The 23,732-nt window shown below is 39.0% G+C and overlaps 1 protein-coding gene across 1 annotated transcript in view; it reads right to left on the bottom strand.

The window, feature by feature from the left end:
* The window catches only part of INVS (inversin), a gene marked incomplete at its 3' end in the record, with an annotated part of 86,092 nt that overhangs the window by 732 nt on the left and 61,628 nt on the right, over window positions 1-23,732 (bottom strand). Inside the window, exons 11-15 of the mRNA XM_080364279.1 lie at window positions 20,613-20,825; window positions 12,660-12,961; window positions 8,118-8,928; window positions 3,024-3,256; window positions 2,002-2,082 (exon numbers count right to left, since the gene is read on the bottom strand). Coding sequence (XP_080220405.1) covers window positions 2,002-2,082; window positions 3,024-3,256; window positions 8,118-8,928; window positions 12,660-12,961; window positions 20,613-20,825 — 1,640 coding nt within the window. The remainder of the gene's footprint in view (window positions 1-2,001; window positions 2,083-3,023; window positions 3,257-8,117; window positions 8,929-12,659; window positions 12,962-20,612; window positions 20,826-23,732) is intronic.

Below are 23,732 nucleotides of genomic sequence, written 5' to 3'. Positions count from 1 at the left end.
AAAAAAAAAAAAAGTATATGAAAAAGGAACAACTTTCAAGTTCCTAAATGTTTTAATTATAACAATCATAAGGGCTCCATTTGCCAGAATATTTTGAAGCACATACCCAATGTCGGTACATCCCATTTCCACCTGTCGCCCTCTGCCCCCTGCACTCATTTGTACATTTCTTTCACTAACTTCTGCATGTCCCCACTCCAAAGTGTCTGGGCTGCTTACGCCCGTAAGTTTAACTGAGTTTGGTGTCAGTCCATGTCACAGATTTGTCACTTTGTCCTTTTTCCAGCAGCTCTAGGAACATGAAAGCTCAGGCTGACAGTCTTCACCTTCCCAGCTGTACCTTCTGTAAGAGAAGAATCAGTCGGCACAGTCCAGCCTGACCTACGTCAGAACTGGAGTATCTGGCATTAGCCACTGACAGCTCTGAACTTTTCCAACAAACGTAATGTTGTCGTGCACAAAGGCAGGCAGATGAGAAACATGTTATTGTCTTTAAGCACAGGCTAAAGTTCCCTGAGCTCCTGTTAGGTGAATGAAAGTAGGTAGTGTTCTAAAGGCACTGGGCAGGGTTCCTATCACTATCCTACTCGTCACCAAGTTATGAAAGCAAAGGACACTCAGATCTCTGAAGAAAGACTTTTTATTTCAGAAGACAGGGAGATCCGTTGTCCTGAAAAGTTAAACGAAGAGAAGCATTATTTGCTAAAGCTCTTCTAAAATTTAGATTCCTATCTGCATGAAGAGGTGGCAATCAAACACCTGTCTGGTCAGGCCTCTTAATTAAAACAGTTTTCAAACTGAACAGAAAAAAGCTTCTGTCTCTTAGTGAGGCAGAAACTTACCTACAATTCTAACAAACTCCAGGACAAGTCTGCTCTCAGATTTCCTTCTGACTTCAGAATTTTGTTAAATTAGTGGAAAAATGTATTTTACTTCCCTTTGCAAATTATCTGAACTACTGTCTTGGAGTGTTTGCTTTGTTGCCATCTGGCCGTGGCTGCCCCAGAACGACACGTGAGACAACCATGAAGACCAAATGTGCAATGAGGAGCTAAAACATCATATGGCGAAGGGCTAATAGAACTATAGCTTCCATTCCTAAGTGCATAATACGCCTGAAACAGCCTTAAAAAGGCATTTAGTAAAGAAGTAGTAGGAGAGACAACCATGTACTCTAACTTCATTTTTAAGCCAGCTGTCAATTAATGCCATGTGCATGAAAGTTCCAGCCGTTAATGACCTAGATTATACTTTTACAATCACTGGGTTTTGACGCTTTCCTGTTTTACACGCCGTAGCCCCATCTGTCCACCTGCACAGCTCAAGAGCCTCCATTGTGTCAACCCTGATGCCCCAGTACCAATTGTATACATAAAATTTTGGTTGCAACAGAACTAAGGCTTTCCCAAGGCAGACCTGGTATCGACTGCATGGCTTCTGAGTTCAACAAAATCATGCATTTATTTTTTGGTTGAGTCTTAAAACTTAACTGCAACTAAAATGCTATGAAATGATTGAGGCTCTGTGCACAGCATGGGAACTCTGTTATGCCATTTGAGAAGAGTGAGCAGCACTATGCACTAAACCATGTATTGCAGACAAACAGGTGTGTAAATTCTTGGCACACGTAGAAATCTGCTCTCTTCTATAGGACTAGTAATGTTTGTGCTGCTGAGCCAAAGTATGAGTGTCTGTAAGCTATTATTTTAACCACAGGTGAACATTATCTGGCTTCTCACTGTACAAGTGCATTATATTAAGGTCTTTCCTACTAATAGCCCAGTGAAAATAGGTTTTCATACAAATGACTCAAGGAGAAAAGTACACAGCTCAAATAAGTAAAAATGTAGCAAAAAAGGAGTGGAGTTGGGTAGTAGTTAGTTATATGTTTTGATATGAAATCCCAGCTCTTGAGCAGATTTTTTTTCTTCGAATTCTAAGCTGAGACCAATCTCACATGTATATAAACATCAAACTATTCTTAAAATGTGTGTGTCTTACCTGAGACCAGCTGCACGTCAGAAAGTTTCAGCTTAGAAGGAGCTCTTGTTGGCTGACACACTTTGCCTTCCTGAGAACGTCCTTTAACAAACAACATGAACAGCTATGTGTTTATTCACATAAAGATGTGGTTAGGTATAGCTAGAAACTATTCAACCAGGTTACAGCATTGTTTTATCCTAAAAATTATTCTCATTTATGATGAGGAAACTCAGGAGACTATTTCTATATGACAGAAAATTGGGACAACCACAACTGGACTTGGGTAAAGTTAAAACACATCTTGTAGATGCTATAAAAGAAGGAAAATAACATTATGAGCTTCATTTATTTAATCATTTTTGGCTATCTAAACAACAGAGCCTTGATAGAAGGGACTAGTAAATAGCTACAGTTAGCACATCCTTACTCAATTAGTGAGCCATGCTGTTGAGGAACTCAAGGTTTAAAGCAATGCTGTTTCTCTACCCTTCCTTTGCACCCTGCATACAGGTGTAGTGCAAAGCAGTGCAGTGTTACCAGAAAAGACGATCTTCCAAAAAAACAGCAGCTGTTTTCAAACAAGAAAGTTACTCACACGGAATAAGACGGTATTCTTCAAATGGAAATGTTTGAAAAACAGTACCAAACCGAAACAGTTGAAAACAACACTTAGAAAAAATAAACCACGATCCAGATAGCCACGGTGCATCCGTACAGCCACCTATCCCCAGTTCAACTGCTCTATTTCCACGTGGGTATCTGGGAGTGGCTCTGGCAACAGAATTATTGGGTTGCTCAAGGCCTGTGCTGGAACAACACTGTGTGAGGATTCAAGCAGCTTGAGCAGCTGCTATTTTAAATCACAAAGGTGTTTGGTTTTTTTCAACCTGAAACAAAAATACAATTACCCAGCACACCTGAAATTCAGACTAATTTTTATAAACAGTTGAAATTCCTAACAATTTGGTGAGAAGTGTACAGAAGGATACACTCTGTTACAAAAATAAAAGCATAGCTATTTAAAGTGAAGACAAAATTACCATAGATCTGCTTAAGGATGGACTGCTTGCTGGTTTTCACAGCTGAGCTGGTTTTGTTCATGGATTTCAGATTTTTACATGACGGAGCTGCTTTCAGGGGGCTGTGGTTCAGCTGTTTCTCCCAAGCAACCTGAATGAAGAAGGCAGCTGTCTCTTGTCTCCATTTGTCTTCATCTTCTTTGCACTGCCGCTTCGCACCAAGAAGATGAAACAAGCGCTGTCTGAGCTGGTAACTAGAGAGCAGAAAAGAGAAGAGCACTTGTTTTAGGTGACCTGCTTTAACTTCGGTGCTTTCCACGCATCAGTTCACATGGCGGATTACACGAGTAGCTGGGAAAACAGAACTCCCACTGATGTGCTAAGTCATTTGGATAAGAAATGTTTGCTCAGAAGAAAAAGTAGGAGCTGGGTTCAATTCTGGAGGCGCCCACTATTTCACACCGCTAACAGAGATGTGGCATTACAGGTGTCGAAAGTTCCAGGACTGCAACATAATTTAGAGAAAATCTGGAGAAGACAAATCCTATAAATACTTATAACAGTATAATCAATACTTTTTTCTCATTTTCACTATATTCACAGCTTAGTAACACCAAGTTTTCTCGTGTGCTTTACCACTTTGTATTCTCAGTCAATCAGTGCGACACACAAGCCAAATCGGCCTCTTATGGGTTCATGTCCTCTACAGAAAATGGAGCTGCTTCCCATCCCTCCTCTGAAGATGCTCCCCTCACCTTGTGTTCAGCAATCTCTTTGTGCTGCTTTTCCCCTTCCCTCCAAAGAGTCCCTGTCTCTCAACCCAGCCTTGCTACAGCTGATTATCTGTCCTTCTTCCCACTTTGGTGGGAAGCCACCAGCAACAAAGAGTTGTTTGGTGTTTGTTTGTTTTGTTTTGTTTTTTCCTTGAATCAGATGTAAGTATTCGATCAGATATTGGCATTTCACACTCACAAGTCAATTAACTGGCCTAGCAATTGACTCTGGATCTTCCTGGTACAAACCTGTCACAAAGGACCACTGTGTAACACTTGTAAAATATTAATTATAAGCGTTTGGTAACAGGCCAAAACACGTCAATCATCATCCCCTCTGGCATTCTACTGGATGCCCCCATCAGGGGAATGAGGAAGGAGGGAGAAAGAGATGATTTTGTTCTTTTGCTCCATCTACAACAAGTTCTAAATTTAAACAAAAGACAACACAACCAGATAAAAATTGTTTAAATATAAATTATAAGCCAATGAAGGATATATAATTCAAACAAGACAGTAGCCTTATACAGAAAAGGAGTACACAACAGAGTGCCAAAGAGGGACGACAAGTTCAGGTATATTCCAAATAATTTAAAAATTTCAATAAGCTTAGTAAATTATCTCTGTGAAATTTGCTAGTTGAGACAAATGTATTTAATCTTAATTTAGTGGAGCTTCAGAATTCAGGCATGTACTGCTACACAGCTCATTAAATTACCTAACAAAGGTGGTGAGCAACTGCATCTTACTAATAAATGTCCATAGCGCCTACGAGTTGCAAAGCACGGTATGAAATCAGAACGGGAGCGTTATTAAGAGATGGAGGAAAAAAAGAAGATCTGGTTTTGTTAAATAACACGTCACTTTGAACTTTTCAAGGGGTAAGAGAGGAAGAGAAAGTGAAGAGGGGGCACAGTGACAGTGAGGTGCTAACATAACTGGAGCTAAGGAGGGGTTATGTGAACGCCACTGCAGGAAAAACAACTGCAGAAAAGCATATTAAGCTTTTCTCCTGGAATGCGGTAATTCTTGCCAGAAGCCTTTGCTGACACATGAAATGACCCATTGACAAGCACTCCACCTTTGCACCCAGCTGTGATTCCATGTTTGTAGACAGCTCCTGGTAGTTTTTAGCAACAAGACAACAGCTGTGAGGCTCCGACACTGCGAAGCTGTGTGCAGTCAGCTTAGAGCACACGCACCTTTTTTAATTCAGCTCTCCTGGGACAGGTCATTCTGATCCTCGTGAGAAAAAAAGAATGGGACCAAGTTTGATGTGGTGCCTTAACAAAATACCCAATACCTAGTCAACAAAGCTACCGCACAAAAACAAAACATGGAAAATAGGTGCAAAATGACGATGCTGGTATTCAGATTTATTTTTACAGAAGCTCGGATCTTAAAAACTACTGCTGGTCAAAGTGTGCATGTAGCAGTAACATATAGAAATAGACACAGCTTGAGTCGAGCAGGAGAGCAACAGGGACAGCAAACAACTTATTTATTTGCAGCTTCTGGTGACTCACTGTGGACCCCAGAGAACAGCACAGGCCTCAGTGTCCCCACGAGAGCGACCAGACACAGATCTGTGAGCCTCAACGAGCAGGATGAACAATTAACCTTTGGCAAGACACACACCTTAAGATACACTTTTGAGGGCTACATTTGTAAAGTTTGTGGACTGTGGGAATTGAAGCATTTTCCCAAGAAAGGCAAGCTTAATATACTTAAGTAGTCCAGTGCCACTCTGTTATAGCTCACAATAGCTACTGACAATAATTAAATGATGACTACCAAATTTGCAGCGAGACAAAGGTATTTAATCCTAATTTAAAGAAATGCCAGAATTCAAGCATGGACTTCTACATGTTTCTAATGTTGAATTATGCATTAATGATGTATAACGTATAATTCCATTGCTGTCTACAAGTACGGGCTATTTACCAGTGCAAGCCTGGAACCAAGAGACAAAACACAGGACTGAGCGGGACCCACAGCCACACAGTAGGTACTGCTGAAGAGCTGTAATTCGGCGTACAGTGAATGGGAGATGGGGTGTTTTGGAGGGAGAGATAGAGTAAGTGACATATTAGTAGTCAGCACATACAGCCGCCCAGCGTGGGCCAGCTGGAAATACTCACTGTGACCCTTTGGCAGGCAGGTGACTTGGGATCCACATCCTAAAACACCCACACCACCTCTTTTTTTGAGATACATGACCTCTGCTCCCAAGGAAGAGGCAGAACTCTCTTCTTTTTTTCAAAAAGAAACATAATTGCTGTGGTAATAGCACAGCAACTGGGAGGAAATCCGGCCCAACTTCACAGAGAAGGGAGGAGGGAAGCGTGGCTCTTGCTAACGCTGCAGTGCCCCCAACTCGGCATCGCTGCCCAACAAACTGGTGTTCTGCATCAAAACAATCACTGAAATAAATGCATTACGATATTGCTGCAAACTTTATGAACTCCTTCGAAGCTCTAGTGACAGTAAACTGGCTGGAGACGTGACAAAATGACACTGGAGGAACTGCCAAACTAATCTCTCCTGCACTCTTGAAGAATTTATGATCCTCGTCAGTGTTCCATAAGATGTGAGTTTTGCAAACAGAACAGTTATATTCATTTTTCTTTATGAATTCTTTAAATAACAAACATCATTTAAATGATCTTTAATCCCCACAATTTCCAAAGTGGTGTAAGGAAGTGCGCACACTTCTGGCTGAGGGAGCACACTGCCGCTCTTCCAGCAGGCAGGGGCATTGGACAGCATGATCTTTCGAGGTCCCTTTTAATCCCTAACATTCTGTGTGTGCGACAGTTTAGAGAGATCTATCAAAAATATTAATAGGCAAAACTGCAAGTGGAATGCAAAGATTTCTACATAGGTAGGCTAGCTCAACACAAGGCTTTAAGATCCCAGTTCTTGTGAGGAAATCTGCACAAGCACTCGCTACACATCTTTAAGCTTTGACTGCGCCTGCTCCTCTGTAAGGAATTTACTTCAGTGCTAAGTGGACACAGCACGGCCTTCAGAAGCAATAGTATCACTTAGGGATATACCCTCCTAACCTGCTCCTGCCTTACGTTACCTTTTGAGGGTCTGAACACATAAGACAAGAATTTGGGATCTACATTAGAAAAGAAGACCAAGCAGGACATTGCCAGCACTGAGCTGATTACACAGTGTGTGGAAAAATGCAGGAAGGCAGGCAATATTTATTCAGCCTCCAGCAAGCAGTGGAGAGAGCTGATGGCAGAAGTGGTGGATCACTGAAGACGTGGCTGCTTTGCTTTGCAGTTCAGTGTGGGTAGAACCATGGAATTGTTTTGGTTGGAAAAGCCCTTTAAGATCATTGAGTCCAACTGTTAACCCAACATGGCCAAGTTCACCACTAAATCATGTCCCTAAGAGCCTCATCTACACATCTTTTAAACACCTCCAGGGATGGTGACTCCACCACTTCCCTGGGCAGCCTGTTCCAATGCCTGACAACCCTTTCCGTGAAGAAATGTTTCCTAATATCCAATCTGAACCTTCCCTGGCACAACTTGAGGCCATTTCCTCTTGTCCTATCACTTGCTACCTGGGAGAAGAGACCAACACCGTCCATGCTACAACCTCCTTTCAGGTAGTTGCAGACAGTGATCAGGTCTCCCCTCAGCCTCCTTTTCTCCAGGCTGAACAGCCTCAGTTCCCTCAGCTGCTCCTCATCAGACTTGTGCTCCAGGCCCCTCATCAGCTTTGTTGCCCTCCTCTGCACTCTCTCCAGCACCTCAATGTCTTTCTTGTAGTGAGGGGCCCAAAACTGAACACAGGATTCAAGGTGGGACCTCAACAGTGCTGAGTACAGAAAGAAATCCTCTCCGAGTTTCCAAATCTCTTTCAGTTTGGTTCTCCAGTCAAAACGCAGGTCAGAATACAATTTCAGGTGTGTCAGTAAATGGTACTGAAGGATCTGGTTACGAAAAACTTTTTCCAGAAAAAAACCCCATATCCATACACATGCAAGTTTACTAATGAGCATGACAGCAGTGAACTCTTGGCTTAGGCAAATCTTGATGGGCACTCCAAAGAAGTATCAGTGCCTGAAATAGAAATTTAATAACTTCTCCAATTATTAAAAGTAATCACTCACATTGCACTTTTTATGAACTTACTAATGTAATTCTAGGTGACTGGAACACACTTCCACTTGTTTGGTGAAAGATTATTAAATTCCTGATTTAGCACGAGTAATGTTGTAAGCTAAAGGACCAAATAAAGCACACTGCCAGCAACCCTAATTTAATTTCCATCTACTTGTATCTCACTCTTCTCTAGCTACTGCAACAGCAGCTCTTACCTTCTCCACGTCCTCTGTATGACTGTAGCAGCATAGTTCTTCTTCCGAAACAGCTCTTTCCTTTTTCTTTCTTTTTCTATAATCTGCATTCGAATCTCTAAAGGGATTAGTTCAATATTTGTACTTTGCCATGCGACAGAACATAATTGATCATCTGCACTCCTGGATCCGATTATGTCTGCTTTTTCCAAGTTCCAGCTGTCCTCAGGAGCAGAACAAGCCACTGGGTTTCTCGGCACAGTTCCAGTAGGTTCTGCCTCAGCAGACAATAAAGGGGAGGCCTTTTTTGCTAATTCGGTATTTCCCACTTTGTTAGTTTGTTCTCCAGCGTTCCCGCTGTCGCTGCGGGTGTTTACAAACACCGTTTTGGCAGTTCCCGGTCTACTGGAGCCAGCTGGTGAACATCGCTCGTCATTTACCTCTTTATTTCTGGACTTCTGCTGATGCCTTTTGCCTTTGGAAACAGCTTCACACTGCTTCGGGTTTCTCACAGTTCCACCAGTACAACTGAGGTTGCAGAAGAACGCAGCTGTTCCCTCGCAATGGTCCCTGTTGCCAGATGAAGACTGATTTTGATCTCTTAATTTGTCCCCAGCACTAGCAGCCCTACAAGCAGACGGGGTCCGCCTCCTGCTCCTCCGAGCACAAGTCCGCGTCACCTCGGCACTGTGTTCCCTGGGCTTCTCTCCATCCAGTTCTGCCGCGGCTGCGACCTGCTGATGTTTTGCTTCCACTTTTGTTGCCTCTTTTGCTTTGCCACAATGGAACTGGACACAAGTTGACTTGCTTTTGCTGTGTTTCCTCAGTGAATCTTTAGACAGAGAAATGAAAAACAAGCAAAACATTGTTTATGATGTCTCTATTTTTTTACCTTTGAAGCACACCAGGATTTACAGAAATGAAAAGAAACTTTAAGTGGGAAGAATCAGAAGAAGACACGACTGCTTGTAATGGTGCAGTCCCAAACTTCTTCATTTCCTTACTGTTCTAGAAGGATCTTTCTTTCTCACAGCACAACCTTCTGCTAGAGCCACCCTGTGTCCTGGCCCATGGTGACAGACAGGAGAACTCACTGACCCAGGAAACCCAGAGCTCTTGGCTTCTCAGCACTTCCCTTGACAGCCTACATGAAACTAGGACATCCTTCCCATTTCTCCCTCGCTCCTGGGTGGTAACTGCTGCTCAGGGCTCCTGTGAGGGTGACTCGGAACCCAGGCTGAAATGCAAAACTGAAAATCTCCCACCCACCATCCACACATCTTCATTTTGTTTGGAAACAAACAGGAGAAGAAACACATAGACCAGGCAGGATGAAACGAAGCAGAGTGTTAAAGGGTAGGTAAGAGGGAGAAAAAAAGAAATGGATCTTTGATATACTAAAATCACATAACATCTTCTGAATCATCCAAAACCTGGTGAACCCATGCTGTATTTATCCTTACTGTAATGCCTTCACAGGATGCTCTCTTCACCCGATAACAGAATATGGCACATTAACAGATTATACAGAAGAAACTAATGACTATCATCAATGAAGTCTCCAGTGAAGAAGATTTATCACAGTGACAGGTCAGTATGGGCTGAGAGGCTACTCTAACTTATACGTGATTGTCATATGGGTAGATAGCCCTGTATGTTCTGGGGCGGAGGAAAAAAAAGCATTATTAATTTAATTAATGATTTCTTATCTATTTGGATCTAGTATTTTAATCTCCCAGAATGGAGAAGGAAGTTCCCTCTCTCTCGTATTACACCAGGGGAACAGACAATTTAAAAATGTGCCTTCTGGTGCCAAGATTTCTACGGGCATAACCCCACTCCCGACAAAGCCAAGGGAAAAAAGGTCAGTGCCATCAATAAAACCAGGATAGGTCTGACAGTCAGTTTAAATGTATGAAATTCCCAGCACTGTCTCAACACTATTTTGATCTCTCAACAAGGAAAAAGAACACGGCTTTTTAAAAAAGGCCTCGTCATTCTGAACTCACCAAAACCTGCCTCCTGGGATGCACATACAGAATGTGTAACACTTTTTTACTTCAACCATAAGACATTTAAGTACTATGTGCAAAACTTCCAAATCCGAACAACTGGGTAACTGGATAATGGGAGAAAAGTGTAATTTAAGTATTCTAGCTCGTCTTTTGTAGTTGAAATCAACTTTCTTAGAAAGGAAAACCAAGCTATAACAGGTACAGAACACAAAAAAGAACATACTTGTTTATGCTACAGTCAAGACAAATGAGATAACATACAAAGGAAAGAGTATTTCTCTGTGGAGAACAGATCAGGAAAGACCCACCAACTAAATCACAGTTTTCAGAGCCCACAGGATCTAAATTTATATTTAATTCCAATAAAACATCCAATTAAGTCCATCAAAGTTTTGGTCACAAGAGCATTGATTAAAACACCTAATGAGAACTGATTTAAGAACTTCATTACTTGATCCTTGATACATCAACTTTCCCGGCATCATTTCAACCGCAAAAAGAGAATGCATGCCTAAAAATAGCATAACATTTTATTTCAAACACAGGCTTTTTGGATTGGGCAAGAAGGGGCCTTCTTTAGAATCTCTTTAGGTAAACTGGTCTCACTGTAGCAGCAAGTAGACGTGTTACACATTTTCAGAAGTGCCTTAAGAGTTTTCTTCTCATCATGTTCAACACTCATGATGAAAAAAGATAATAAACAGTAGCAAAGAATCTTCTATTGAAAAGTAAAACTCTCTCTCTTGCAGAAATTATATTCTGCTTTTAAAGACACATTGAAAAGCAAAAAATCTCCAGCCAATAGCCTATATGATTTTAAAATCTTACTTGTAGAACCATCACCATGGAAAAATTATCTTGGCAAAGCTACATCAGGAAATCTCCAACTAAAGGGAAGCCTTCAATCAAAAGTCCAAGCTATATGCTGTTGACATTTGCTGCTGGTTAGAATTCTCTACGTTACTGTGAAGGGCAGTGTAGACAACTCAACATAAATGTGTCTTTTCAAATAAAAGTATCAATATTAGAATCCTCTGCAGAAAATTTGGCAAATTCAGTCCTGATCTCTGCAGTCTGTTTGACTTTATAGCCCCTGTTTCCCATCAGTTACCCACTACCTACTTCCTTAAGTCACTCTCCCAGTGCAAAACTGTTATATTTGCTCCAAGAAACAGTGGGAAACTGAAGCAATGCAATTTCCATTGTCATAACCAATGGGAGATTTTGGCTAAGAATGGATACTGAAGTAAAAGAAAAGGCTGTTTGTTCCTCTTTTATAGTTTCTTTGTCCTTCTCCTTCTCTTGTCCTCCCTCCACTGTTGTAATCCTCCCCACAGCTTTCTCTCTCTTTCCCCTTTTTTACCATAATTACCAATTTCTCCTCGTTATGTTCATTACAGGTACCCATTTTTCTCTTGGAAACTACTGTGTCTGATTATTCTTATGGGTTTACTTCACCACTTGAATATTTCAATTAACGTAAAGTTAATACGCATGCAGGTAAAGCTTAATTTTTAATACCTCTGTTTATCATTGCTTCGCTCTCTTCATATAAGTGTGTCTGCTTTTACTCTGACAATATAGTCAAGTATTCTGTTTACCAACACAGTTCCATGGAAAAGCTGAAGAAATCTAGGTAAAATGATTCAGTAGAACAGCTCTTTGACTTTATTTTCTTTTGGATTATTACAATATTCTAATTAGCAGAACTTCCAGAGGAATTAGCGGAAGTTTTACATCTGAGGAATTCTTGCAACTTACCTTAAATAAACTCCTTATCCAATTTTTGCTTTTAATAATAACGAAGATACTTTAACATTACTAGTCTTTAAAGATTTGAGCCATGGGCTCTTGTAACTGGCTGAAGTCAGAACTGATTGTAATGTCATTAAAATCTGTATCTTGCAAAACTAATATAGGAGTGGTCAAGAAATTATGATAAATGGACGTTGTATTTACAGACAGAACAAAAGAGTGCAGCAGGGTAAGAAAAGTAACAGAAAGAGCTTTGACACACAGTTTCATAGTACCATTTCTAGACACAGTCCCACTTCTCAATAAAATATCCCAGAGTGTTGTCTACAGGAGGGTTTCAGAGACAAATCACGGGAGAATCCTGCCATGGAGAATGAAGCTGCCTGCACAGCTGCCTCTGTGTGCTGGAAATGTCACTTTTAGAACAATTTTATCCTCACTTTAACCTTGTTTAAATACAAGAGTTACCATTTCTCCACTAACATTCTACAGGTATCTCATAGATATGCCAAATATCTTTAACCTCATTTTCTCCAAACATTAATACTAATAGAACAACTCCCAACAACCTGTTCTCATGTATTTTAGGTATTTTTACAGACACCATAGATACTGGTATTTTTGACTGAAGTTGACAGAACACACACAGTGAAAGAATCTGTATCTATCCTATATGAACTGCTTAAATAACAAAAGAATAAGAAATGATAGAAAATAAAACAAGTCCTATATATAAAACACGCCTAGATATGGACAGAAATGATAATCAGGAAAATTAAAAGAGATTACAAACCTTGCCTGATTTTATGCCCTTCACTCTGAGGCTCTGCTGACAGGCAACTCTCCTTTGGTGTCCCTCTGCTGTGAGAAACTTGAGGTGAACCTCTACTGTTTCTCCCTGGCTGGATTTGTGACACAGTGAGGGACAGAGGTCTCTTATTCCTCATATCAGTGGGTTTACTGGGTAACTGTGAGATGCTAGTAGTCTTCTCTCGATTTGCAGGACTCTGCTGGACTTGAAACCTATTTGGTTCCACGTTCTGCGGCCCTTTCTGTAGCTTGGCTTCTTTTCTCTTGCTTTCTTCTTCACGTTTCCTGCAATTATAGACAATACCATAATAAAACCTTGACTAAAACATTTATTTTATTTTTTTGTGAGAAAGGGACACCTGTTGCATTGAAGTGTCTTAGCTTGATCCAAACCAACAACTGACTTGCAGCTACAGCCAAATGAAGGTTCAGTCTTTATAAGCCAGCTGCCCATCCAGTTTGCAGCAGTTTCAACTGATTCTAAAATGCTCTCTTATTGAAAGCAATGAAACTCAGGGGTTTTATAAATGCAGAAATATGAAAAGAAGGATTTGAAAAGGTGTCAGAAGAACCGTGATACTAATAGCTATGTTTTGAGTTAGTAACAAACAATGCTTTAATGGAAGTACTACTGCAATACATTGTATTTGAAAATTATTTTGCGTACTTACCTGTGTCATACTTAATACAATTATAAACCAACTTCCAACCAGCTACTGATACTAACTTGCTGCTAAATATTCATTGTTGGTAGATAATTAAAGAATTTAATTTACCTTAATGGATTACACATTGGACAAACGATAAATCCTGAAAATACGATATGTGAATTAAAAATTTGTGAGCACAGAGTATGCCATTACAATTATTACATTTGGTTTTTGAAAATGAAAGAAGGTCACACATCTCTCAAATAGTGTAGGTCTAAAAGAGAATTTTGGACATGATTAGGAAAGGTTGAATACAATGTTGCAGCCTATTTTGAAATACAGTGGGATATCATTGCACTTTAGCTCTTAAATTCTTCTTCTTACAAAGCAGAATAAACCAAGTAGCACACAGTGAACATTCCATACATACCTACCTACCACTACATTTGTTTTTATAAATTAAGTACTGGTTGCAAGATGAAGTGACACTTTTCCTGTTGGAACGGACAGGTGGTAAATGTCGTATCATGTAGCTGCCTGATATTTCAACTTGCTCCCAATGCCACGACACGGTTTGCAGACTGTTGAGACAAGGGCTCACAGCGCAGCATATGACAGGTTAGTTATGAGTGCACCAGCCTCAGCTCCTGCAAGTCCTATCACTGCCAGTAAACGTCACTTCAGCCCCAGCTGCCAAGGAGAAACCTTAACTTTACCTGCCAGTACTGTCTTACCAAGTACATTCTGCGGAAGAAGGTGATTGAACTTTGTACCTGAAAAGCTGCTGATTGATCTGAAAAATACACTCCGGGCAGCCAGAGGTTCAGTATTCCCTCTGGCATGGAAGAAAAGTGGCTAGTTCGAAATAATATTGGCATTCCACACGCAGACTACATGGGGATGTCTGTCTCGTGTACAGTATGGATCTCACTGCCACTACCCTGCTGTTTGAGCTGATAAATCCAATCTTACTATTCAGAGAATAGTAATTTCATTTTCTTCACAAGAATCAAGCTGCCTATTACCAGTATCCTCCATTCAGGGTATTAGAAAAGAAAGTGCAAGAGAGGTTGTGCAATACACAATCAAGCCCAAGGAGCCTGCACTTTTTGGATGAACAGATTAACTCAAAACATTAACTTCAGCAACATGCCAGTTGTAAAGTTTTTGAAATGACACAGGACTAGAAGTTGAAAAGAAGTAAAGGGTTTTTTTTTAAAAAAAAAGGTCATGTTTTTGTGCTAATTTTGTCAGCTGAAACTGATGAAATAATAAATGGAAGGGATTTCAAAGCTCCCTATTCATAGACCATCATCCTAATTGTCACAGGAAAGCTGAATTGATTAACAGACTCCTGAAGAACACTTGTGAACCTTCCCTTGTGGTTTACTTTATTTAGTTAGAAATACAGCTTGGTTTACAATGACGGTTGTTTTCAAAATGAAAAATTCCAAGTTTTACTGTTGTCTGAGTTAAGAAACTGGGTTTCCTGAAAAAGTAAAGCAAGTAGACAAGTTCCTAACTTAAGTGTTCTCAGGCATTCTCAGGAGGATCCAAATATTGGTGCTGAAGTTAGAAAAATACCCTGTGATAACAGAGCTGGCATGCCAAAACTTTCCACTTTATTTGCAACAGAATTTTGTTCTGAATGGTCGTAAATTTGTATTTCATTACAAAATGGAACGAATGGAAACTGAGCATTTAGCAGATGGAAATGAACAGTTTCAGCCTTAAGCATTTGTGAAAACACAGAGATGCTTTGAATTTTTGATCCTGCTAAAATGACACCAACCTTTCCTATTCTGTTAAGAACACTTTGCTTTTTGCATCTTCTGTGTGGAAGACATTTTAAATATAGAACATGTCCATGTACCTGTAGAGCGTTTCTAAAGTTATCCTTGCAAAAAATGTTACTTAAAAAATCATAACTCAAAATAGATCTCCAGGTATGATCCTACTGCTGCTGAAGCTTTACCTGAACCACGAGGAGTTATATTTTGTGTTGTATAAATAGCCACCTCCTGCTATACAGCCTAATACGATGTTTGTTTTTGAAAGCAAGTCACTGTTGAATCACAACACATTCAGCTTATGATCTCCTACAACCTTTTAACAGATAGTCCTTAACAAAAATGGTAAAAAGACAGTGAATTTCCATCCAGTATTCCTGTGTTGATTGGTCTTGACAAATGTGTAGAGGTGTCTGTTTGTACTTACCTAACCACCTATTTTTATCTCAACCATTTCTCATATGTATTAACAGCATTCTGATTTCTGCTTTAGTCTTCAATGTGCTTACAACTCTTAGGCACCTTGCTGACATTTGACGTTTTACTTCTTAAATGAAAATACTTTATATTATCAGATTCAGAATGCATTTATGTGGAATTCTCATTGATATACGCTTCTGGTTTAAAGTTCCACCATTAAACTACTCTTTGTTATGTTCTTCCAAGTAGCTTTTACTTGTAGTAGTTTAATTCAAGCTACTTTGCCCAACATTGCTAATGAGAATGACACTTGGGAAAGTATGAAAACTTCAGGCAAGTCTGAATGACAGCTACTCTATCATCTCCATGGCCACAAAACTTGCTATTCTGTCACAAAGGAAAATTGAGTCGTTTTGATGTTGTCTCTTAGTAAATTCAAAGCAACCATCACTTGCTTTCTGATGTTCCAGATACATAGAAGTTTGACTGCTCATTCTGAGATAAGAAAGGTATGGAGTTCCTGTAGTGAGTCCAGTGAAAGGTCACGGAGGAGCTTAAGAGGCTGGAGCATCTTTCATATGAGAAGCAGCAGAGCGAGCTGGGACTGCTCAGCCTGGACAAGAAAGGGCTCAAGGGGGAACCTCATCTATGTCCATAAATACCTGGTGGGAGAGAATGAAGAAGATGGAGCCAGACTGTTCACAGTAGCACCCACTGACAGCACAGCAGGCAATAAATATAAATGAGAACTCATTAAATTCTGTCTGAACACAAGAAAACACCTTTTTCTTTTTACCATGAAGAGATTGCCCAGAGGGGTTGTGGAGTTTCCATTTGCATAGATATTCAAAACCTGAGTGGACATGGTCCTGCAGAAGCTGTTCTAGGGTTACCCTGTTTGAGCAAGAGCAGGGATGGGCCACATGATCTCAAAAGAGATCTAGCCTCAACAATTCCGTGGTTCTTGGGAGTGAAGTTTATAGGTCTACAGACTCCTCTTCTTCCTCCTTGAGAAAGCAGACACTTTGCTAACTTTGTGAATTCTCCAGTCCCATCAGTCTTGATAAAGTTTTTAAGGGTAGCAATTTTAAGATTATATCACCTAGTTTTCTAAATATCTCAGACTCAATTTTATCAGGCCAAGCTGATCTGAAAACGTCTCATGCATCTGATAAGTCTCTAAACTCTTGCTTTGGAATTTTAGCCTGCACTGCTGCCCTTCGTTACTAGTGTGAATTCCATTTGCTCATGGATATCATTTCACATTTAAGAAAGACCGGAGCAAAAAAAAGAACACTTCGGCCTTCTTAGCATCACTTGTGGACCAACTCTTTCTTTGATCTTCCTTTAACAATGTGTACATTTACAATGATTTATTGTGATCGTTCACATCCCTTGCTAGTTGTTTTTATTTTGCACCTCAGCTTGTTTAATTTTATCATTGTATGTTATTACTACCCCTAATTTTAGTCATTGCACTAAATTCTGATTATGTGCTTTCACTTCCCAAATATCACGAGTGAGTTATTTTTACTCACTTTCCATTTCTCCAACTGGTCAGAATGAAATCCAGAAGACTTAGCAAAAACAGAAGTAGAGAGTCAATAACTTATTCTGAGACATTCTAAAGCAATGTGAACAAGTGACCAATGATTTCTGCCCCTTTCAACCCCCAATATATTGGACATTGGTTTTCTCTGTTTTAAAGCCTTAAGTATAATTTTCCTAAAGATTTTGTTTTGTAAAAAGTAAAACAAAAGCCTCTTTTCAAAAAGGTTTCTGAAGTCCATCATTTTACCTGTACGTAGTCTGTTTTTTAAATGCCTCCTTCCCAGATTGCCTCTCTGCTACTCTCCAAAAGCATGGCTTCCCTCCTCCCAGGTTCTCCATCCCACCTATTAATAATCAGTTACTTTCACTCCCACTGAAGAAAAGCACATATATTATATTGATACATTTATGGCTGTTAAATGGATGTTAAACGTTTAATCCTCATACATCCCAACAACTTTGCCCTCTTCCAAAAGATCAGAGGATCATAAGGTACCACATATTGGAAGGGATCTTAGGAACTCATCGAGGCCAACGTTCTGCTCAAAAAATGGTCAACTACGAAGTCAGACTGCGTTGCTCAGGGTTTTATCCAGTTTGGTCTTGAAAACCTTTAAGGATGGAGATTGTACAACCTCTTTGGGCAACCTGCTCCACTGCTTGATTGTCCCGAGATTGAAAAAAAAAAACAACCCTGTATTTCCAGCCAAAATCTCTCTTGTTTCAACTCATGGTCTGGTTTAAGTTTCCCAGGAGCCAAAGTGAGGCCAATCCCCAGATTATTCTTTTGGGCCTTTTTGAGGTTGGGTGCAGCATCTGCTTTTGTTCAATCATTGGGGAGCTTCCCTGTGACCTTTCAAAGATGTTGGAAAGTGGCCTTCTAAGGACATGAGGTAGTTCTCTCAGCACCCTTGGCTGCAGCCCGTCTGGTGCCATGGACTTGTCTGGGCTGAGTTCTCTCAAGCAATCTCTGACTTGATTCTCTGAGGTAGGCAGTTCTCCTCCTCCTTGAATCACTTCTCTAAGCACAGAGGCCTGGGAGACCTTCTTGGTAAAGACTCAGGAAAAGGCGGCACTGAGTTCTACTGCCAAACCTGTGTCTGTTGTCACTAAATCGCTCGCATTGTTCAGCAACAGGCCCACATTTTCCTTGCTCAGCCTTTTACTATCAATGTAGCGGTGGAAGCTCACCTTGTTACCGGTGACATCCCTGGAAAGCCTCCACTCCATTTGAGTTTTGGCTTTTCAGACACCATCCCTACATGGCCACACAATGTTTTCACACCTTTGCAGCCCATCCCTGCTCCAACCTCCTGTATATTCATACTGCTTTTTTGCATTTGAGCTCGTGTCAGGGCTTCCCCACCTACCCAAACTAGTCTTCTGATACTTCTCTTTGCTCAATGACATAATAATGTGCATGTTTTTTTTGGCCTGCATCAATCTTTGTTCTATAAATTACTATTTCTTTGATATAGGTTTGTTCAACATGGGAGAATATGTTTGTATAGAAATATTTCACAGACATTCAATATAGTGAATGTAACTTTACCAGTAAATAATACAGGTATGAAATGTTGGTTGACTTTTTGTTAAGGAAAAAAAAAAGAGAGAAAAGACTAATTAAAAACATGCAGACTTAGGAATGATTTATATTAGTGAGATTCTCTAAAATAACATATTACGAAGCAAGTTTTAAATACATACACTGAAATAGTGTGTGTGTAGGGGTTCAATCTGGGAGCTCACCATCACTATGGATTCCCACAGAATGTTTAAAAATCTGCTCTCCAGATAAAAGTAGACATCAGTAGGGATATTAGTGTTTTGTATGTAGCAACACCCTGGCCAATTTTAGCTGTGGAATGCACAGATGGGTACGCAGAACGATGACAACATAATGTCCCCTCCAGTTTATTACAGATCATAAAATTGCAATTAAATAAAATTTGTTATGTGACAACTTGATTTGCTTGTACACTCCAACTGTACTTTAATTCTGTTTTTATGGAATTTGGTACACAGTCTCTGTTTCTATTGTTTTCAAACAAATCAACAACAGCTTACTAAGTTTCAGAAAGTACATCAGAAACTCACAGAGGAAAACAATTATAGAAACACCCCCAAATTTCCATGAGGCAATCCTTTTTCTTTTAGTCTTCTAGATGGGGTATTACCAATTCTTCTAAAAATCGCTGTCATCACAAAGAATAAAATTCCCTCGTTTGGTAATGTCACTTGTGACCACACAGCAAGAAACAAAGTTCTCCAAATTAAAAAAAAAAAAAAAAATACATGAGATATTCAGGTTATTTTCAAAGGCAGCTTCTCCATGCATGGGTTTGACTTCTACTGACTTCAGCAGAAAAGGCAAATAGTAAGAGAGCAGTAAGTGACAAACTTTGGGATCTAAAGATGTGAGCAAGAGATTAGTTATCAGCTGTTTCTAGGTTTCATTCTTCCTGGCCGTTAACAATTACTAATCAGTGTATGAGCAGCGTTCAAACCCAGTGAAGGTCAGACTGGCCAGTTCTGCAGAACATCAAACTACTGAGTTTGAAATGGCAGCTGATATTGTCTATGATATACAGATGCAACGAAAATATCTCTAGGTGCAATAATTATGTTGTGTGTTTATTCCTATGACCTCTCTTTACAGAAATAGTACTAGAAAATCATGCAGAAATCTGCTCAGACTGTTACGTTGTTTTCATTCCAGAATCAGATTTTCAAAGGGAAATCAGGTGCTGATTTGTTCTTCACATTATGAATCTTAAGGATAAAGCTCAAGCAAGAAAAGTATTTTGATGACCATTTATGTACCCTCTGACTTTAGAATTTCACCACTTTGCTACCATTACCTCATTTAAATAGGGTACAGTCAGAACCTACACATTGTACAAATAACTATTTGAATTGCATATGTTAGTTATCTATAATCTAATATAATGATTTCATGATAACTCTCTAATTCAAGAGCAGAAAATATAAGTGCAGAGAATGATACTGCCAAGACAGAATTTGCAAATAAAATCCTGGAGGTCAGTTTGCTAGAAAAGCACAACCTGCCTTGCAAAACAATAAATTCAGCCCTAGTAAACCAGGCATTTCCTAGTTTTGTTTTTGTTTTTTTCTTCATTAACTTATTCATGTCTTTTTAAAACTACTATCAAAGACTTGATAAGTCAATAATTATTTCCATTACTGTAGAGTGATAAATATTTTCCAAGCATTTCTGGTATATCAGGTAAAGATTTATGGATGCTAACATGCTAGTTTCTCAGCGTTTGTTATTTTTGCCCTTCTATATTCTATAAAACTTGTTATTTAATTTGGGGTTATCTGGAAAAAAATATCCATCTAGAGATGTATGGAAAAATTCCACTATATGCTTCTTATGGTTTTATGAATTTTACTAAGAGGAAAAATAAATGATGATGAGTAACAGATAGAATCATACACATATATATACAAACTTATGACAAATGTCTATTTGCTGGAGTAGATTTCAAGTCTCAGACTTACTTGGCAGCAGCATCTTTTCTCAGCTGTTCATGTTTCATCAAAAGATTCTTCCTCTCTTGAAAAGCCTTTCTAACTTTGTATCCTTTGTAGACAGCCTGAATTTTGAAAGCAGCAATGTCCTGTATGGCAGCTATAGACAGAGCCCCGTGTTCTAACATGAACTGAATCACTTCATGGTGTTCACCAAGCAAGGCATAATCCAGTGGAGTATATCTAAAAAAAGAAGAAAAAAAAAGAACCAAAAGACACTCATAACAATTATAATTGAACGAGAATTCTAACCATAATGTGCATTTATTTCATCCTATTTTCGTAAAAAGGCAACTGATCTTTCAAGGTCCCTTCCAATCCCTAACATTCTGTGAACTTCAAGTATGAAGACAGATTAAACACCGTTTTCAGTAGGCTGTTTTACTAGTTTTTAATATTATTTTCCTATCATGCTCATCCTACGTACCTTGACTATGTTTAAGGCTTACTTTATCTCCTAATATAAAGGTGGCAGGGCAGACTATCTGAAGTGTCAGATCAAAATCACGCCAAACCCTATCCATAGAACTAACTGTTCAGGCAAGCAAACTTAAAAAGGCGTTATTGAGGTTCTCATGTAGAAATACAACCTTATTAAAAAGCAAGTTAACACATTTTTAATGTTATTTCCATATAAATTTAAGTTCTATAGATTTACTGTAAAATCTGGCTTCGCTTCTGTAACAATGACTGAGGACTGTGTGACTGACCAGGCAGCAGGATTACCCCAGCATCAGTGGATAATATTGTTTTTTTTCCAAGTGCTAGTAAGACTTAAGTCTGCTTTCAAATGGAAAGAGGTACTAAAAATATTAAATAGCTCGTCTTTTTAATGGTGTCAAAGATGCCTAAGCCCTTTTAAAAATAATTGCCAAATTTCCCATTGTCAACACAGGGGAAAAATTTACTTATCTCCCTCACCAACACTGAAACATTAGGCAAAGACATTTAGTGACTGAAAATTACCAGTCACCAACCATAATCAAGACCATATAATACAAGACTATCAAATAGCAAGTGTCAATGCATGTGACTGGGAAAATTAGGGCTCCTCTTGATGGTAACTTGCTAGGACGCAATGCTGGTGAGCAAAGAAAAACAGACAGAAGGCAGAATTGGACTTGCCACGCAGCAATGATCTGATGGAAGGATTAACAGTATCTGAACTGAGGTGTCTGCGTGAATAAAGACAATGACATAACGTGAAAATTTGTATGTCAAGGTGTGTTGCTGATAGCATTTAAAGAGAGAGAGATTTTTGATAACCCAGGAATGGGAACTTCAGCAGGGACCTCATTTCAAAAAACACATTTTAAAAGTATACCTAGTTTTGAGTATTTTAATAAACAGGTACGAAAGATGCTAACGTAAACTTTATGCTACTAGCATGTATATACCAAGACAATGCATTATATTATGGATTCCAGCCATGAAGACCCATATTCTTAAACGTGGACTCTCTAACTCCATTAGAGCTACCTTTGAAAGTAAAAAAAAAAATCACTCAGATGAAATCTGAATAGGGCTTCATACAACTGGACACCACCCATTCAAGGCTGCTCACATACACTCCTCTCAACCAGCCATTAGTTTGTTGTGTCAGTTCAAAGCCTGTTATAAATTCTTTTGCACTGGGTATCTGGAAAGCAGACAGCTTTTAAATCAAGCTGGCTTCACAGGAAATCACGCAAAGAAGACATCAGCCATCAGCTGTTACACGTAATTTAGCATGACGTTGGTCAAGCAGCAGCCAGTCTGGCATCACGAGATTATGAAATAAACTTGCAAAGAACAACAAACCTACCACCCTCCAGATTAGCACTTAATCACGTATCTGTGTGCAAGTGGGCACCTTAAAATCTTAGATGCAATCTCAGCTCCATCTTTTCACAAACCTATTTAGTTTTAACCGCTACGGTTGAATTTTGAACTGCTATCTCATATTGCACTCCACAAAAGGGAAGAAGGGAAGCTTCTTTCTGTAGATATATTGGAAAAAAAATTATGGTTTGGGGAAACTGTTACTGATTGAAAAATAATTTCATCCAAGTACAGATGAACTGTATGTATGAAGTTATTTTTACTCTCTCTTACAACACTTGATTTTTCCATTTTCCAAACTTCTGATCTCTTAACAACAAAAAAAGGTTTTCTAGATGTTTATTAAGAGGCAATTGTGCAATCTCTATGTACAATACATATATTTTTTTGAGAATTGCATTTAAAGACTGATTTATCTAGAAATATTGGGGATCTGTTTTGTTCTGCACATGGACTAGTGCTTAAGGGCTGACATTTGGAATACCGCTAGTTATATTTTGAGTAATCGAGGTTTATACATAAGAACATGTACTAATGCCAGAAGGGAAACAAAAATAGATACTAACTGAATGATTATAGTAAAAACACAGCTAAGGTATTTTCCTGACATTTGGGCGTCATTAGCGCATTTCTACAAAGTAAGGAAAACAGCAGCCTCCTTTCTGGTAAAATAGTGGGTTTTAATCTTACTTATTAAGAGCAATTTAATTACAACTGTCTTTAATTTTCTGTTGAAAATTACTAAAGAGAGAATTGGTACTACTTAATTAGGAACTGGTTATACTTTCACTTCTGTTTCTCAATAAAAAATAAGAACAGAAAAAGAAGAGAGATCTGAGTGGTTTAGAGTAGAGAACAAAAGAGAAATGATGGGGGAAGAAAGCAACTGAAAACTGAGATAAGTACAGAAGGCTCAAATTTAGCACTAAAATATCGGGTTTCAAAGTCCTTAAGTCATTTAAAATGTTGAAATATTCAAATTTATATGGCATACTGATCATAATTTTATTTATAATTATGAGGAGGTCATCTAATGTAAAAAAGGGATTATACATTTCTGCTAATAGTAATTATCTTCATGGTCAGGTGACTAATTCAAACTGCACAACTCAAATCACTTTAAAAAAACTATTATTTATATGTCAATGAAAGACAAAGAAGAGAGATGTAAATGTACTGTCCCTTTATGATTATAGGAGGACTTTTTTTTAATTAGGCCTTTAGTTAACCTTACAGTTAACCACCAGGTAATTTGTAATCACTATTTTA

This window comes from Nesoenas mayeri (genome assembly GCF_963082525.1).
Source record: "Nesoenas mayeri genome assembly, chromosome: 2".
In the NCBI taxonomy this organism is placed as follows: Eukaryota; Metazoa; Chordata; class Aves; order Columbiformes; family Columbidae; genus Nesoenas; species Nesoenas mayeri.
Note: the sequence above shows the minus strand (reverse complement) of the source record. Positions and strands in the feature narration are given on the sequence as shown.